The sequence below is a fragment of the Hippopotamus amphibius genome, chromosome 3, assembly GCF_030028045.1.
Source record: "Hippopotamus amphibius kiboko isolate mHipAmp2 chromosome 3, mHipAmp2.hap2, whole genome shotgun sequence".
Classification (NCBI taxonomy): Eukaryota; Metazoa; Chordata; class Mammalia; order Artiodactyla; family Hippopotamidae; genus Hippopotamus; species Hippopotamus amphibius.
This window is the reverse complement of record NC_080188.1, coordinates 114,035,942-114,055,594: the sequence shown is the minus strand read 5'-3', so window position 1 is coordinate 114,055,594 and position 19,653 is coordinate 114,035,942. Positions and strand designations below refer to the sequence as shown.

Below are 19,653 nucleotides of genomic sequence, written 5' to 3'. Positions count from 1 at the left end.
CCAAACTACGAGCTCTACGGGTTCCCCTAAGAGGGCTACTTGGGTTTTCCTGCTGCGGTGGGCTATGTGGGCAGTCAGGTAGGCTCCTATCTGGTTGGTGGCCAGGTCCTGCCTTGTGTGGATGTAGCTTGCTGCTGTCTTGCAGGGCCTTGTCATGAGGTGGCTGGCTGTAGAACCCCAGAAGGCCCTGGGGTGGGTGCTGGGTCACTGGTGGGTGGAGTCGGGATCCCAAAGACTCTGGGCCTGTTGCCCACACACTGGTTGGTGAAGCCAGATCCTGGGGTTAGTGCCAGATGACTGGTAGGCATAGATGGTTCCTAGAGTCTGGCTCAGGGATTGTGGGAAAACATTCAGATGTTTTTCTGAAGCCTTGAGAATGTAACAGAAAATACAGCTAAAAGTAATTAAAGTACACTGGCTGAGCAACTGGCTACAGGACATCCTGCCTGTGCAGCAGAGGAGCGAGGGTTGCGGACTTAGGAAAGCCGGGTCAGTGCAAGTTAGAATGCTGCTTGAGCACCCACTGATTGTTCTTCTGTTGTTCCTGCAAAAGACCACTGCCCCCAATCATGTGAGCCCCTTTGTACAAAGAGAAATTTGGTTATTTCAAAGGAAACATTGATTGTGGGACACAACTGGGAATGTGGCAATCTTATGCTATCTTACTTTCTGAATGCCGAGAGCTCAATAAATCAATGTGGGATGAATCAGCAGGGCTCTTGATCCTAGAGGCCTTGAGTCCCCCGGTCCCATCTTTCTCTTAAGTCTGTCTTTGTGTTTCTTTATGCTTTGCGGCATTCGTCGTTTGCCCCGACTTACCGAGCCTGTCTCGGCAAGTGGCGCCCAACTTGGGGCTTGAGGGGCTCGAATGACGAAGGCTCACGAAAAGTGAAATTAAAAATTGGGAAGTGCTGTGAGAGGGGAGTGAGAGGCCTCTGGAAATTCCCTGCCCGTAAGTAAATCTCTCAGGTATTTTGTTTTCAGGGTAAAATATGGGAAATGCAGAAAGTTCACACTAAGATCGACCTTATGTATGCCTGTTACCGCAGCTCCTGAGGGCAGGGGGAGCAAAAACAAGTGAAGGTCGATTATTAGAGCTTTTGCAAATGATTGAGAAACATTGTACGTGGTTTCCTTCTTTGGGCACACTGGACTTGCGCACTTGGGAAAAGGTTGGTAGCGAACTTAAAAAACTACACTCTAAAGGGACCCCTATACCTGTTTCAGTTTGGTCAACAAGGGCTCTAATTAAGTCTGTACTAGAGCCTCTACAAACTCCTGAGAGCTCAGACAATAGCCTTGATGAAGAAGCTGGTCCCTCAGAGGATTGACTGGCATATGAGGTGCCAGAGGGAAGTGGAAAACAAAAGGGAATACAAAGGGCTGATGGATTAAGACCCTTGTCTCCCCCATTTGTTGAGGAGGGCAATCTTCCTCTACTGCCACCTCCGCCACCTTATTTAATGCCACCTGCAGGAGCTCTTGCCTTTCCCATAGTCAAAGGACACAGTTTTATCACCCTTACGAAGGGCATTTTGCAGGCTAGGCAAGCTGGAGATCTGGAGGCTATGCAGATGGTGTTCCTGGTGAATATTCATGAAAGGGTGGCACCTGGAGTGGATCCTAATAATCCCAATGGAATTTACGGGGCAATACATGAGCTGACCCCTTTCGAAATATTGAAAGAATTAAAGCAAGCAGTACACAATTATGGAGTGAATTCTCCATTCACCACAGGAATCATACAGGGATTAGCCGAAGGCTCTCATTTGATTCCAGCTGATTGGGCAACGTTGGCTCGTTTTTTTACAATTCAAACTTTGGTGGTGTGATCATGCTGAAACTATGGCAAGCCATAACCAAGCAAGGCAGATTCCTATCTCCTTGGATCAGTTGATAGGTAATGGAAATTGGGGAAGGGTTCAAGATTAGATCTGGTGGAAGATCAGGCCATAGAACAGGTGAGGCATTGTTGCCTAAGAGCCTGGGAAAAAAGAGAAGCTAAAGGGCAACTTCCTGTCTCTTTACAAAAAATCATACAGGAGGGCTTCCTAGGTGATGCAGTGGTTAAGAATCCGACTGCCAGTGCAGGCGACATGGGTTCGATCCCTGCTCCAGGAAGATCCCACATGCCGTGGAGCATCTAAGCCCTTGTGCGACAGCTATTGAGCCCATGTGCTGCAACTACTGAAGCCCACGCACCTAGAGCCCGTGCTCCACAACAAGAGAAGCCATGGCAATGAGAAGTCGAGAAGTCTGTGCACCACAATGAAGAGTAGCCCCCACTCACCGCAACTAAAAGAAAGCCCGTGCACAGCAAAGAAGACCCAACACAACCAATAAAATAAGAAATAAATAAATAAATAAATTTATTAAAAAACTCATATGGGGGCAAAAGAGCTCTATACTGAATTTATTGCCAGATTACAAGAGGCTATCAAGCGACATATCACTAATGCTGAGGCCGCTGATACTATTTTACAATTAATGGCCTTTGAAAATGCAAATACAGATTGTAAGAAGGCCATTGGACCTATGAAAGGGAAGTTATTTCCCATTCCAGCTGAAGGCAATGTAAACAGAAGGTTTTGTATTTCAGTCTTTTCACTAGTGGTCACGGTTCTTAAAAGCTTACTGCTTCCCCCAGCACCAATCCCATTGACCTGGAAAACCGGTATACCTGTTTGGGTTGAGCAGTGGCCTTTAACCATGGAAAAGTTAGAAGCTCTAACATAATTAGTGCCTGAACAGTTAGAAAAGGGACATATTGAAGAACTTTTAGCCCATGGAACTCTCCAGTATTTCCAATAAAGAAAAAAAACTGGTAAATGGCAATTATTAACAGATCTCAGGGGAGTCAATGCAGTTATACAACCAATGGGGGTATTACAACCAGGCCTCCCATCACCTAATATGATCCCTGCTCATTGGCCTTTCATAGTTATTGATCTAAAAGACTGCTTTTCCACCATTCCATTACACCCCAATGATAAAGAAAAATTTGCTTTTTCTGTGCCTGCATTAGACAATAAAGAACCTAGAAAACAGTTTCAATGGAAGGTGTTACTCCAATAGCCCCACTATTTGTCAGAACTTTGTTGCTAAGTCCCTTAAACGAGTACAACTAGAATTCCCTAATTGTTATCTTATTCATTACATGGATGATACCTTGTGTGCTGCTCCTAATCAAGATATACTTACTTCTGCATACACGAACATGCAACTTTGCCTTGATAAAGCAGGACTTAAAATAGCTCCAGAAAAGGTACAGATGCATAGCCCATATCAATATTTGGGTGCAATAGTTGTTAGAACAACTATGAGACCACAGAGGTGGAATTGAGGACAGATCAAATTCAAATTCAATGATTTGCAAAAACTCCTAGGAGACATTAATTGGCTTCGCCCATTCAGAGGGGTCCCCACATATGCAGTGTCTAACCTATCTGCACTGTTGAAAGGGGATACAAAATTAAATAGCCCAAGGAAGTTAACATCAGCCACTTTAAAGGAACTAAAACTCGTAGAAAATAAAATTCATTCTTCTCAAATACAGAGAGTAACCGTTAATCAGCCATTGCAGTTAATTATGTTACCTTCTCCTCATTCACCTACAGGGATATTAATGCAAAATGAAGGGATTGTGGAATGGTTGCTTTTAGCTAATACTATGGTAAAATCCTTGTCACCTTATTTGGAGTTAATTACTCAGTTAGTTCTGAAGGGAAGAGCTTGAAGTAAGCATTTGATTGGAACTGACCCTTCACATATAATTATTAACTTAACCGCTGAAGAAATTCAGGCCTGCTACCAAATTTATGTAAGTTGGCAAATTGCCGTTGCTGATTATATTGGGAAAATTGATAATCACTATCCAAAAAACCCCATTTTGCAGTTTCTTAAAAGAACTCAATGGATTCTACCTTGAATAGTAAAATCTGATCCTATACCAGATGCTCCTATAATTTTTACTGAAGGCTCTAGTAAAGGCCGAGTGGGATATGTGGGATTTAAAACATGACAAATCCCTGTCCCTCACTTTTCAGCTCAGCAAGCAGAATTATATGCAGTTATCTGTGTTTTGCAAGACATATGTCAGGCCATTAATATTTTATCTGATTCTGCCTATGTGGTTCAAGCCACTAACATGATAGAAACAGCTACTATTAAGCAGTCTATTCCACAGCCTCTTTATGATCTTTTCCTATTACTTCAGCGGGTTCTCCATTCTATAGACACTCCTTTTCAAATTACCCATATTCGGGCCCATACTACCTTGCCTGGGCCTCTGGCAACAGGTAAAAGGGCTGCTGATCAACTTGTTGCACCCGTATTGGATGATGCCAAACATTTCCATCAATGAACTCATATAAATGCAAAAGGTTTAAAAATAAAGTTTGATATTATGTGGAATCAAGCCAAAGATATATTAAAAACATGTCCATCATGCCAAATTATTAACAATCCTCAGCAATCTGAACCCAGCATAAACCCACAGGGCTTGCACCCTAATGCTTTATGGCAAATGGATGTTACTCACATCTCATCCTTTGGTAAGCTCTCCTATGTGCATGTAACCATTGATACGTTTTCTCAATTCATATGAGCTACTGCCCAGTCCAGTGAAGCTTTGAGGCATGTGCAGAAGCATTTATATGCATGCTTTGCAGTCATGGGGTTGCCACAGGCCATTAAAATGGATAATGGCCCTGCTTATCTTAGTAAGACATTTCAAAAATTTCTTGATATGTGGTCCATATCACATTCTACAGGACTTCCTTACAACCCCCAAGAGCAGGCCATAGTTGAGAGAGCAAACCAACTACTTAAAAACATGCTCCAAAAACAAAAAGGGGGAATTACCCAAGGGCAACAAACAACTTTAAATAAAGCCTTATTCACTATTAATTTTTTGAATGTATCTGCACAGGCTACAGATACAGCAGCTGAGAGGCCTTTTCGAGCCCCATCCAGGAATGTGACTCATTTTAATGATACACAGCCATTGATATGGTGGCAGGACCCGTTGACTAACATTTGGTCACCAGAAAAGTTAGTTACATGTGGAAGAGGGTTTGCTTGTGTGTCACCAGGACAAGGCCTGGAACCTGTGTGGATCCCATCTCGGCGAGTCAAACCATATCATGAGCGCCCCAAAGACACGCCGTTTTGCATGGGACATGGAACCTCCGGTAACGAGCTTTGAGGGTCTGACTTTCAAGACAACAAAAATCACAGGCCCTTTACCACAAACACGGAGAGCAAAAATCCCAACATGGGGGCAAATGAAGCATTTGTGCCAAGAAACAGAGAAACCCCTTGTGAGCAGAAACAACCAGTGACTCCAGGCAACTTGACCATGACCATGTTTGCTCTGATGACTATCGCAGTGAGTATGCCCCTTGTCTCAGCAGAAGAAAAGAATTATACCTATTGGGTTTATGTGGCTAATCCTCCATTACTAAGACCTGTTAATTGGGGAGAAAGATCCATACCTGTTTATGTTAATGATTCCTCTTGGATTCCTGGACCAGAGGATAAAAGGTTGCCTAAACAGAAGGGCAAAGAAGGAACCCAATTTACTAGCTCCATGGGTTTTGAAACATGGCCTATACGTATAGGCACTGACAAAGGATGTTTGAATATGACAATGCAGGCATGGCTGTCTGTTAATTCTCAAAATAGAAACCACACTAAAGTGCAACTACATTTGTTTTCGGGTTTGAGCTTTGGATATCAAGAAACCAAGTTTACTGATTATACCACCCCTGATAGACCTTTGTATGAAATAAAATGGTTATGGGCTGACAGACAAGATTGGATTCATTAAGATGTTTGCCGTGGGACGGGGGGTGTGGTACTACTTAATGGTTCTTATGGAACAGTATGGGACTGGTCTCCTAAGGGGTATGCAGTCTCTAATTCTTCACACCAAAACTCCTCCTGCAATCCCTGTAAAAGATTGCGATGGCATGTATCTAGACATAATTATAACCAATATTGCCACTCGCTCGCCCTATCCCACCTTATGGCATGGTGCCAGATTGGTACCTCCCTGGCCTCAATTAGAGAATGGCAAAGCTCAGACAGAAATATGGAAACCTCCTTTAAGTTTAGAAATATTACAAATCTGGGATGGCAATTATACTCACAAAACTAATTATAATTTATGCTTTAATACATCCACTAATTGGAGAGTTTACATTCAAGCATATGTTTGAGATCCTCACATATTGATGGCCGGCACCATAATTATTAATGATATGGAGAAAAATTTGACATGTATGAATTGTAAGTTATATACATGTTTAAACTCTACAATTTATAACCAGAACCACTCATATGTAATTTTGAGGAGACGGTTGGGAATCTGGCTTCCTGTTAACCAAACCAGACCCTGTGAGGTATCCCCAGATATGCATGGCCTGTTATCAATATTAAACACTGTCTTAAAAAGATCTAAACGATTTATAGGGTTGCTAATAGCAGCCATCATGGGCATCATTGCTACAGCTGCTGTTGCTGGAATGGCATTACACCAGCCTATACAGACAACTGCTTTTGTGCAAGAATGGCATAAAAACGCAGGTTCAGCATGGGGAAGTCAAAGCCACATTGACGAGGAAATAAACAGTCGCCTTGTAGATTTAGAAAATGCTGTATTGCCTTTAGGGGATGAAGTGTAAAATTGGAAGTTACAAATACATTTGAAATGCGACTGGAATGTTACCTCGTTTTGCGTAACGCCACAGGAATATAATGCTAGTGACACATCTCAGGATAAAGTAAGGAGACATCTACTGGGGTATAAAGCAGATGACTTCACACTGGACATACAACAATTACAAGCTAAAATAACTGGCGTACAACATGCATCCTTACAATCTCTACCCTAAACTGCAAGTTTACAAGGTATAGCCGATGGATTAAAAGCATTGAATCCTTTGGACTGGATAAAAAGCATGGGTAGTGGTCTCCTAGGCACTCTGATATTCTTTTGTTGCTTTTTAACTGTCTTATGTTTAGTCCTCAGATGCGCAAGAGAAGCCCTCTGAGAACTGATGAAAAAAGAAGCGGCTCTATCGGCTTATCTTCTCCTACAAAAACAAAAAGGGGGAAATGTGGGAAAACATTCAGATGTTTTCCTGAAGCCTTGAGAATGTAACAGAAAATACGGCTAGGGACTTCCTAGGTGGCGCAGTGGTAAAGAATCCGCCTGCCAATGCAGGGGACATGGGTTCGAGCACTGCTTTGGGAAGAATCCACAAGCCACGGAGCAACTGAGCCCATGTGCAGTAGCTATTGAAGCCCACATGCCTAGGGCCTGTGCTCCACAACACGAGAAGCTACAGCAATGAGGAGCCTGTGCACCACAATGAAGAGTAGCCCCTGCTCGCAGCAACTAGAGAAAGCCCGTGTACAGCAACAAAGACCCAACGCAGCCATTAAATACATAAAATAAGTAAATTTATATTTTAAAAAAACAGAAAATATTGCTAAAAGTAATTAAACTACGTGGGCCGAGCAACTGGGTACAGGATGTCCTGCTCGTGCAGTGGAGGAGCGAGGGGTGCGGACTTAGGAAAGCCGGGTCAGTGCAAGTTAGAATGCTGCTTGAGCACGCACCGATTGTTCTTCCGCTGTTCTTGCAAAAGACCACTGCCCCCAATCATGTGAGGCCCTTTGTACAAAGAGAAATTCGGTTACTTCAAAGAAAATATTGATTGTGGGACACAGCTGGGAGTGTGGCAATCTTATGCTATCTGACTTCCTGAATGCTGAGAGTGCATAAAAGCAACGTGGCATGAATCAGCAGGGCTCTTGATCCAGAGGTCTTGAGTCCCCGGTCCCATCTTTCTCTTACGTCTGTCCTTGTGTTTCTTTACGCTTTGCGGCATCCATCATTCGCCCCGACGTGCCGAGCTCATCTCGGCAAGGGATCCCAGAGCGGGTTTCAGATTGTTGGGGGTGGAGGGGAGGTTGGTTCCTGACACAGTTGGATATGGGGTCCAGGATGTCCTGAAGGTTGTGTTGGCCTGCTAGTGGACTGAGCCAGGGTCCAGCTGTCCCCAGGGTAGGATCTGGCCTGCACTGCAGGATTGTCATTTTCTTGCTTCTTGTGTCTGCCCCCAGGTGGATAAGGATGGTCTACAGGCTTGGTCTGGCTTCCTGGTGGGAGGAGTTGGTCCACTGGTGGGTGGAGCTGGGTCTTGGCCCTCTGGTGGGCTAGGCTATGTCTAGGGGCAAGCCCAGAGGTGGCTGTGGGCGCTTTAAACTTTAGGCATCCTGTCTGCAGATGGGTGGGGCTGTGTCCCTGCCTAGTTAGTTGTTTGGCCTGGGGTGTCACAACACTGGAGCCTACAGGCTATTGGGGGCCAAGTCTTGGAGCTAATGAGCCAAGATCCACTGCCAACAACGTTCCCCCACGTGCTGCCACCCATGTGCGTTTTCCTTTACCTGAGCCTGAGGTCCTTCTTGTTTCAGGGTCACAAAGCCTCTTTCTCCCTGCTGACTGCAGGGGATTCTTGGAGGGGAGTATCCGCTTGTACTCAAACAGACACGGAAGTAGTAGTATGGGATCTGAATTGTCATCTATAGTTCTAGGAAGTAAGATATGTTCTATTGTTTCCCTAAGCCAGTGGTTCTCAAAGCATGGTCCCTGGAGCAGCAGCAGCAGCATCACCTGGAAACTTGCTAGAAATGCACATGGTGGGACTCTACCCAAGATCTACTGAATCAGAAAGTCCAGGGTGAGGCCCATAACCCTGTCTTAACAAGCCTGGTAAGTGACGGTGATGCAGGCTCAACTTTGAGAACCTTCCATCTAAATGTCAACTAGACTTGACTTTGCCTCCAGGGGACATTTACTGATATCTGGAGACATTTTTAGTTGTCATAATTGGGATGGCAGGTGCTACTGGCATCTAGTAGGTAGAGGCCAGGGATTCTGCTAAACATTTTACAAGGCACAGGACAGAACTGCAGCAAAAAATTGTCCAGTGTAAAATGTCGATTGAACCAAAGTTGAGACACCTGCTCTAAACTGAGCCTTCACTCTCTCAATGGGCCAAGAAATTGAACCTCAGTCATGTGTGTGTTCTCTGTGTGTGTTTGTGTGTGTGTGTGTTTGTGTGTACGTGTGTGCGCATGTGTGTTGGGGGACGTTGGTGGTGGACTTCATCCCCAATTCCTAATTTCAGGCTTAGGTGGACCAGAGGCAACAGATTCTTCATCCAGGTGATCACTTCATTCAGTGGCTCAGTTTGCTGCCCAGTGCTGGTGTTTAGTGCAATTTCTCTCAAAGGGCTGGGGCAGGAAACTCTCCCACCTAACCTGTCCAACCAGGAAGAAGGTCTCTCCACACCAGCAACAAGACTCTCCCATGAGACAGTGGTCTGAGCTGCACAGAATGCTGGCATCCTAACGTAAGGTGCCAAGTTCAAGTGGAACAGCAGGCATCCATGCTGTGCCATCCTCCCCCTCAACTCCCATCTCTTCTCAATGAATCCCCACCTTTCTGGGTCTGCGTGTTCCCACTTTCCTCTCCCCATAAGCTCACTCCATGCTGTCCCCATTACAAACCACTTAGCTTCAACTTATACAATCAACACAAAATCTCTTTGTTGTTGGAGGTCTTTGGGTGGCATTAGGATGCTGAGCTTTTAGAAACAATATCGAATCATTTTCCCCAGGGTAGAAGTGGGGTGAGGAGAGGTTAACATAAGTTAATTTTTTCTTAATAACTCTCTCTGCTATATCATGCATATTGTGTTTAACCTAATGTCTCATATATCCTTGTATATAACATATTTAATGCACCTATAAAGTGCAATCAGAGGAGAGGATAATCCCTACAGACCTAATGAATAGAGTCCACTTGCTCTTCACTAAGGGAAAAGCCATAGAAAGAGAGGAATAAGTCATAATGCCCAGGAAATATTATCTCTCCCTGGAAAAATAGGCAAGGCTCTACCAACCCATGCTCTAAGAGTCCCAGGGGAAGCCATTTGGGGCCACATGTAGCCGCTGAAGAAGCCTGGCAGAGATACCGGAAGCGTGGGCAACAGAACTGTGTGAAACCACTGCAGGAGGACCAGATGCTGCTTATGCTGAGATATCCAAGGCAAGCCCGTCAGCGATTTGAATGCAGGCACAGTAGCAGTCCTGTTGACCAGTCATGCTACCTCCCCAGGACCCATGCGGTGTCCACTCCTTTAACAACGATTACAGTTACAATTTATTCTTTCCCTCCACCTACCCATCGGCTCCTCCAGCCGCATCCTCAGGCCCATCCCACACTGTCTTCGGGTCAGGGCTGCTTCACAGTGGTACACAGTTCCATTGGTTCCAGTCACAGGGCACAGGGATGTGATTCAGACTGTGACTCATTTTCTGCATAATTTTGTTTTTCTTGTCTACATGAGAATATACGGGAAAGCCATGTTTGATCAGAGCCTGGGATTGGCAATGGATAACGTAGGTGACGAGACCATGGGCCCGATACTCAGGTATGGTGCCTCCCATCCGCATCTCTCCCGTCTGGTCCATCAGGGACCAGGACACAGGGGTCCCCTCGGGCCCCAGCAGGCAGAAGGTGGGGAAGCTCCGGATGCAGCGCTCGATGAATCTCTGGCTCCTCTCATTGCCACCGAAATGCCAGAATTTATTCACCAAGGCCGCGTGGGGAGGATCCAGGGATGAGAGTTTAAACAGCTCTTGGTCACTATGGATGTTCCAAGAGAAAAGGAAAGCCCATGAGATTAGAGGTTCATATTTGTTCTTACCTCTGTTGTTTTGAGAGACAGAGTAAGCAGAAGAAATAGCAAACGCAAAGTCCTGGAGTATGGGTGAACTTGTAATGACAGAGGAACAGAAAGAAGGCGATGTCGTTGTACTGAGTGAGCTGGAAGGTCAAGACAGGTCAGAGATGTTGACATAGGCCTGATATATTCCAGATGAGAAGGGAATTGGTGGGGTATTTTAAGCAGGGGAGAAATCATGGTTTGAATTACATTTTTTGGAGAGATTATTCTGGCTGCTTTGAAGAGGATAGATTGTGGGGAGGGAGAGTAAGAGCAGGGAGAGAAGTTGGGAGGCTATTTCCATAGTGAGAGTTGTAAGTATTGCAGAGTAGCTTTTATCAGACTCACATGGCCTTGGGTTCGCCATCGGTAAGGGATAAGTTCTTTACATCCAGCAGGGAAGGAGCCAGTTCCTTTATTGTCTCAATCGCCATATAGAGAATATTTTGCGATTGGTTGACTTTGAAGGATTTAGTGGCTGCAAGATTTTGTATTACTTCAGTCAGGCTGGACTGTGAACCTAGGTGGGGTTATGAGGAGAAACACAATGAGTTAAGTCCACCTAGGGAGACGCTTTCCAGTGGAGCAGGAAGTGTCTGAGGATTTCTAGTCAGAGAACTTTGGTGATAGGCTTGGTGCTGCTGCTGTATGACTGGGATTATGTAGTCAGCATTTGTGCAGTTTTCCCTGTTTTCCAAAAGTGAAAACATGCCTAGAAATTTATTCAGCCATGGTCATGCCATTGGAGGCAATAGCAAGACTGCAACTAAGTTTTCTGGGCTACAGAACCATGTAAGTTTGATGCTCAAAGAAGATGAGTTATAATCATTATAGTTGCCAACATCTGTGGGGTACTTACTATGTTCCCAATGTGGTAGATTGTTGCAGTAATGGCCCACAATTTGCCCACATGTCATTGTATCCATTCCCTGGAATGGTGCCCTTCTGCACAGCATCTGACCTTGGCCATATGACTGACTTTCATCAGTGGGAAAGGGTAAATTAGATGCAGGGAGAGGCTTAAAAATGCTTACATTGAGGCACACCATTTCTTTAAGCTCCTGGCTACCTTAAGACCAACACCACGTGAATACTCCTAGGCTAGCCTGCTGAGGACATGTGCTCACGATATACTCATGGCCAATGGCCAGCACTGACAGCCAGAACCATCATTCAGACCTGTAAGGGAGGCCATGCTAGGGCAACCAGCCCATAGTCCACCCATCAACAGACTGCAGATGCATAGGTAAACCCAGAGGAGACCCGCAGAACTACTGCCTTGCAAAGCCTAGCCTAATTATTGATTCACAGAATTATGAGGTTTGCTATGTAGTGAAAGTTCCCTGAAACACGCAGGTATTGTACTAAGCAATTCCTAGTCAAGGTTTCATTTCATCTTTTCAACACTGCTATGCTTTAGGTACCATTACTATCTGCATTTCTATATATGAAAATCATGATCTCAGATAGGACCAGTCCCTTGATAGGATCACATAGCAAAGTAACAGGCAAATGCCATCCTAGGTCGTCTGACTCTGGAAGGCATGCTCGTAACCACGGCAGTTGTTCTTTATGACCTGGGAGGTGTTCTGTGGCACAAGCTGTCATCCCAGTTCTAGGAATGAAAGTCCCTGGGGAAAGCTCTGCTCTGATACCTAATCACCCTAAGGGATTCTGGATATGCCTGCAAAATATGCCCTAAATCCTTGGCTATCAGGGGATTTTGTTATGGTCTTCTGTATGAAGCTCATTCTGTACAAGCTCTGAGAGTATATTCTCCCCCTTCACATGTATAGACCTAGAGACTGTCATACAGAGTGAAGTAAGTCAGAAAGAGAAAGACAAATATTGTATGCTAACTCACATATACGGAATCTAAAAATGGTACTGATGAACTCAGTGACAAGAACAAGGACACAGATACAGAGAATGGACTGGAGAACTCGAGGTTTGTGAGGGGGCGGGGGGTGAAGGGGAAGCTGAGACGAAGCGAGAGAGTAGCACAGACATATATATACTACCAACTGTAACATAGATAGTCAGTGGGAAGTTGTTGTATAACAAAGGGAGTTCAACTCGAGGATGGAAGATGCCTTAGAGAACTGGGGCAGGGAGGGTGGGGGGGACTCGAGGAGGGCAGAGTCAAGGAAGGGAGGCAATACAGGGATATGTATATAAAAACAGATGATTGGGGGAAAAAGATGGCGGCAAAGTAGAGGGGCGCGGAATGCATCCCTCTCCACAGATACATTGGGAATGCACCAAAGGACGCAATAATTCCCACAGAGAACCAGCTGAACACCAGCAGACGGCCTCGGACACCAGAAAGGACTGCAAGGAGCCCGACATAACTGGTAGCGAGGCATCTACGAGGGCTCAAAGAGGGTGAAGCGGCGGAGCTGTGGCAGACGAGAGGGAGTGAGAAACATATAGAGGGTCCGCAGGGCAGCTCAGCGTTCCCGGACCGAGACGTGGATCCACAGCTAAACAAAGGGTCCAGGAGCGGGAGCGAGGGAACCGGAGAGCTGGTTCAGGGTGAGTAATATTGTTGCCAGTAAGGTGACGGACCGAGAGGACAGGAGGGAAGAGGTCCGCGACGAGGAGTGCCTGCCCCTGAGAGTTGCCCGGCCATGATGGCGGCTGGAGGCTGCAGGCTCACGGGCGGGGGGCAGGAGCCACGCGCATAGCCTCTCTCTCTCTTTCAGCGCCTCTGCAGCAGGCAGTGGAGAGACGCCCTGTGGGCCACCTAAGGCACTCAGGGATAACAAGCACCCTCAGGCACTCGGGCGGGGCTAGATTAAAACCCCTTGGAACGCCGGCATCAGGGAGGCTGCCGAGAAAAACAAAAACAAAAACAACAACAAAAAAAACCCCGAGAGAAGCCCAACTCTAAGACTTTCTGTTTACACCTGAGCCACCGGCGTCCCTCTGTAACAGGCACCTCCAAGCCCGAATGAAACAATACTGTGCCACTGCTCACTCACTCCCAGGAGAAGGAGCCACTATTGTACCCTCTCCCTCCCCACACACCTACGCTTACAGACGAACAATAAAGGAACCTCTGCTGGTCACAGAATAAGGCAAAAAAACCCAAGGCGAGGAGAAGGACACTTACAGCTGAGACACTAAGGAAACAGAAATAGTAGTATCAATTCCTATTGAACTGGTCCATTCTGGGATAAGTTCTGGATTTTTTTTCATTTTTCTTTTTCTCTCTCTCTCTTTTTTTTTTTTTTTCTTTTTCTTTTCTTTTTTTTTCTTTATTAAATACGATCTTAGCCCTAAGGGATCTACAAGTTTTATAACATAATTTTTTAATGATATTTTTTATTCTTTTTTTTTTTTTTTGCCTTTTCATATACTTCTATATCTAGCTAAGTTTTTGGTAGTACAGACAATATATCTCTCATACTTTCCTTTCATCCCTATCTTTTATACATTTCTATTCCTTTCTTTTTATTTGCATATTTCCAACCACACTACGCTCTTCTGTTCCCCTTTCTTCCATCCATTTTTAGTTTATTTTATCTTAACATACTTATAAGCAACACTATTGATCTGCTCAGACCCCTTGCTCTATTCTCCAGATGACACACCGCCTTGGTATTTAATATTAGGTTTTTGTCTTTATCTTAGTTCATAGTACAGTTGTCTAATTACATTCTGAGAATCTCCATTCTCTCTGGTGGTACTCTGGCTCTTTTCTATATTGGATCCTAGCTTACAAAATCTCCCTGGATTAATGTTTGTAGGTGTAAGGTGTTATTAGTTCCTTTGTTTGCTTTTGCTTTTGTCTCTGATTTGTTCTGTTTCAGTTGTCAGTTTCTGTTGGGTTTCTCTTTGAATATCTGATAGCACACTGGGGTTCTGTAGGTCTTTCCAGAGCCTTATGTCCTAATGGATTCAGTAGTTGTGTGTCTTATACATGTATGTGTTTCCTAGACTGAATATTTGTTTAATCCAGTACTTGGACATTAGTCTGAGGCTTGGACAGTCTTCTATAAACACCTCTATCACCAGGACAAGCACTTTTGGGAAAGTTTGGACAACCATGAGGAAACAAAGAAACACCATGCAGGCAAAGGAGCAGGAAAAAAACCCACAAGACCAAATAAATGAGGAGGAAATAGGAAAAATGCCTGAAAAAGAATTCAGAGTAATGACAGTAAAAATGATACAAAATCTCGATAACAAAATAGAGAAAGTACAAGAAACAGTTCATAAGAGCTCAGAAAAACAAACAGCAATGGATAACAAAATAACTGAAATTAAAAATACTCCAGATGCTATAACCAGCAGAATGACTGAGGCAGAAGAGCAAAGAAGTGAGTTGGAAGATAGAATGGGGGAAATAACTGCCACAGAGCAGGAAAAAGAAAAAAGAATAAAAAGATTAGAAGACAGTCTCAGAGACCTCAGTGATAACATTAAGCATACCAACATTCGAATGATAAGCATCCCAGAAGAAGAAGAAAACAAGAAAGGGTCTGAGAAAATATTTGAAGAGGTTATAGTGGAAAACTTCCCCAACATGGGAAAGGAAATAATTAACCAAGGCCAAGAAGCACAGACAGTCCCATACAGAATAAACCCAAGGAGAAATACACCAAGACACATATTAATCAAACTAACGACAATTAAACACAAAGAAAAAATATGAAAAGCAGCAAGAGAAAAGCAACAAACAACATATAAGGGAAAACCCATAAGGATAACAGCTGACCTTTCTACAGAAACTCTGCAGGCCAGAAGGGAATGGCAGGATATACTGAAAGGCCTGAAAGAGAGAAACCTACAGCCAAGAATACTCTACCCAGCAAGAATCTCATTCAGATTTGAGGGAGAAATCAAAAGCTTTCCAGACAAGCAAAAGTTCAGAGAATTCAGCACCACCAAACCAGCCTTACAACAAGTGCTAAAGGAACTTCTCTAAGTAGGAAACACAAGAAAAGGAAAACACCTACAAATACAAACCCAAAACAATTCAGAAAATGGTAATTGGAACACACATGTCAATAATCACTTTAAATGTAAATGGATTAAATGCTCCAACCAAAAGACACAGACTGGCTGAATGGATACAAACACAAGACCCTTCTATATGCTGCCTACAAGAAACCCACTTCAGACCAAAGGATACATATAGACTGAAAGGAAAGGGATGGAAAAAGAGATTCCATGCAAATGGAAGTCCAAAGAAAGCTGGAGTAGCAATACTCATATCAGACAAATTAGACTTGAAAGTAAAGACTATTAAAAGAGACAAGGAAGGACACTACCTAATGATCAAAGGATCCATTCAAGAAGAACATATCACAATGGTAAATATCTATGCCCCCAATATAGGAGCACTTCAATACATAAGGCAAATGCTAACAGCTATAAAAGGGGACATCGACAGTAACACAATAATAGTGGGAGACTTGAACACCCCACTTACATCAATGGACAGATCATCCAAACAGAAAATAAATAAAGACACACAAGCTTTAAATGACACATTAGACCATCTCGACTTAATTGATATTTACAGGACATTCCATCCAAAAATGACAGACTACACTTTCTTCTCAAGTGCACATGGAACATTTTCCAGGATAGATCACATCTTGGGTCACAAATCAAACCTCAGCAAATTCAAGAAAATTGAAATCATATCAAGCATCTTCTCAGACCACAATGCCATGAGACTACATATCAATTACAGGAAAAAAACTGCAAAAAATACAAACACATGGAAGCTAAACAATTCACTCTTAAACAACCAAGGAATCACTAAAGAAATCAAAGAGGAAATCAAAAAATATCTAGAAACAAATGACAACGAAAACACAACAACCCAAAACCTATGGGATGCAGCAAAAGCAGTTCTAAGAGGGAAGTTTATAGCAATACAATCCTACCTGAAGAAACAAGAAAATGATTGAATAAACAACCTAACCTTACACCTCAAACAACTAGCGAAAGAAGAACAAAGAAACCCCAAAGTGAGCAGAAGGAAAGAAATCATAAAGATCAGAGCAGAAATAAATGAAAAAGAAACGAAGGAAACCATAACAAAAATAAATAAAACTAAAAGCTGGTTCTTTGAGAAGATTACCAAAATTGATAAACCATTAGCCAGACTCATCAAGAAAAAAAGGGAGAAGATGCAAATCAACAGAATTAGAAATGCAAAAGGAGAAGTAACAACGGACACCTCAGAAATACAAAACATCATGAGAGACTACTACAAGCAACTATATGCCAATACATTGGATAACCTGGAAGAAATGGATACATTCTTAGAAAAATACAATCTTCCAAGACTGAACCAGGAAGAAATAGAAACCATGAACAGACCAATCACAAGTACAGAAATTGAGACTGTGATTAAAAATCTCCAAACACACAAAAGCCCAGGACCAGATGGGTTCACGGGCGAATTCTATCAAACATTTCAAGAAGAGTTAACACCTATCCTTCTCAAACTCTTCCAAAATATTGCAGAAGGTGGAACACTCCCAAACTCATTCTATGAGGCCACCATCACCCTGATACCAAAACCAGGCAAAAATGTCACAAAAAAAGAAAACTACAGACCAATATCACTGATGAATATAGATGCAAAAATCCTCAACAAAATACTAGCTAACAGAATCCAACAGCACATTAAAAAAATCATACACCATGATCAAGTGGGGTTTATCCCTGGGATGCAAGGATTCTTCAATATACGCAAATCAATCAATGTGATACATCATATCAACAAATTGAAGGATAAAAACCATATGATCATCTCAATAGGTGCAGAAAAAGCTTTTGACAAAGTTCAACATCCATTTATGATAAAAGCTCTCCAGAAAATGGGCATAGAAGGAAATTACCTCAACATAATAAAAGTCATATATGAGAAACCAAAAGCCAACATCATTCTCAATGGGGAAAAACTGGAAGAATTCCCTCTAAGAACAGGAACAAGATAAGGGTGTCCACTCTCACCACTATTATTCAACATAGTTTTGGAAGTTTTAGCCACAGCAATCAGAGAAGAAAAAGAAATCAAAGGAATCCAAATGGGAAAAGAAGAAGTAAAATTGTCACTCTTTGCAGATGACCTGATATTATATATAGAAAACCCTAAAGACTCTACCAGAAAACTGCTAGCACTAATTGATGAGTTTAGTAAAGTAGCAGGATACAAAATGAATGCACAGAAATCTCTTGCATTCCTATACACTAACAACGGAAGAGCAGAAAGAGAAATTAAGGAAACTCTCCCATTCACCATTGCAACAAAAAGAATACAATACCTAGGAATAAACCTGCCTAAGGAGGCAAAAGATCTGTATGCAGAAAACTTTAAGACATTGATGAAAGAAATCAAAGACAACACAAACAGATGGAGGGACATACCATGTTCCTGGATTGGAAGAATCAACATCGTGAAAATGTCTGTACTACCCAAAGCAATTTACAGATTCAATGCAATCCTGATCAAATTACCAATGGCATTTTTCACAGAACTAGAGCAAGAAATCTTATGATCTGTATGGAAACACAAAAGACCCCGAATAGCCAAAGCAATCCTGAGAAGGAAAAATGGAGTTGGTGGAATCAGGCTTCCTGACTTCAAACTATACTCCAAGGCCATAGTGATCAAGACAGTATCGTATTGGCACAAAAATAGAAAGGAAGATCAATGGAATAGAATAGAGAACTCAGAAGCAAGCCCAAACACATGTGGGCACCTTATCTTTGACAAAGGAGGCACAAATATACAATGGAAAAAAAGACAGCTTCTTCAATAAGTGGTGCTGGGAAAATTGGACAGCAACAAGTAAAAGCATGAAATTAGAACACTTCCTAACACCATCCACAAAAATCAACTCCAAATGGATTAAAGACCTACATGTAAGGCCAGACACTATACAACTCCTAGAGGAAAACATAGGCAGAACACTCTAGGACATCCATCAAAGCAACATCCTTTTGGACCCACCTCCTAGAATCATGGAAATGGAATCAAGAATGAACAAATGGGACCTAATGAAACTTAAAAGCTTTTGCACAGCGAAAGAAACCATAAACAAGACTAGAAGGCAACCCTCAGAATGGGAAAAGATAGTTGCCTGTGAAACAATGGACAAAGGATTAACCTCCAAAATATACAAGCAGCTCATGCAGCTTAATACCAAAAAAGCAAATAACCCAATCCACAAATGGGCAGAAGACCTAAATAGACATTTCTCCAAAGAAGACATACGGATGGCCAAGAAATACATGAAAAGATGCTCAACATCACTAATCATCAGAGAAATGCAAGTCAAAGTCACAATGAGGTATCACCTCACACCGATCAGAATGGCCAGCATCACAAAATCTGGGGACAACAAATGTTGGAGAGGGTGTGGAGAAAAGGGAACTCTCCTGCACTGTTGGTGGGACTGTAAGCTGGTACAGCCACTATGGAAAACAATTTGGAGGTTCCTTAAAAAACTACAAATAGAACTACCATATGACCCAGTAATCCCACTCCTGGGCATATACCCAAAGAAAACCATAATCCCAAAAGAAACTTGTACCATAATGTTTATTGCAGCACTATTTACAATAGCCAGGACATGGAAGCAACCTAAATGCCCATCAACAAACGAATGGATAAAGAAGATGTGGCATATGTATACAATGGAATATTACTCAGCTATAAAAAGGGATGAGGTGGAGCTATATGTCATGAGGTGGATAGACCTAGAGTCTGTCATACAAAGTGAAGTAAGTCAGAAAGAGAAGGACAAATATTGTATGCTAACTCACATATACGGAATCTAAAAATGGTACTGATGAACTCAGTGACAAGAACAAGGATGCA

At 43.0% G+C, this 19,653-nt stretch overlaps 1 protein-coding gene across 1 annotated transcript; it reads right to left on the bottom strand.

Annotated features, from left to right (window-relative positions):
- Positions 1–10,248: 10,248 nt before the first annotated feature.
- On the bottom strand, positions 10,249–11,997 carry LOC130848704 (glycine N-acyltransferase-like). The gene is made up of 3 exons (XM_057727115.1): positions 11,961–11,997; positions 11,151–11,322; positions 10,249–10,723 (listed from the first exon to the last, which is right to left on the bottom strand). Exons 1-3 carry the CDS (start codon positions 11,995–11,997, stop codon positions 10,321–10,323), a joined length of 612 nt encoding a protein of 203 aa, XP_057583098.1. The 3' UTR covers positions 10,249–10,320.
- Between the last annotated feature and the right edge of the window lie 7,656 nt (positions 11,998–19,653).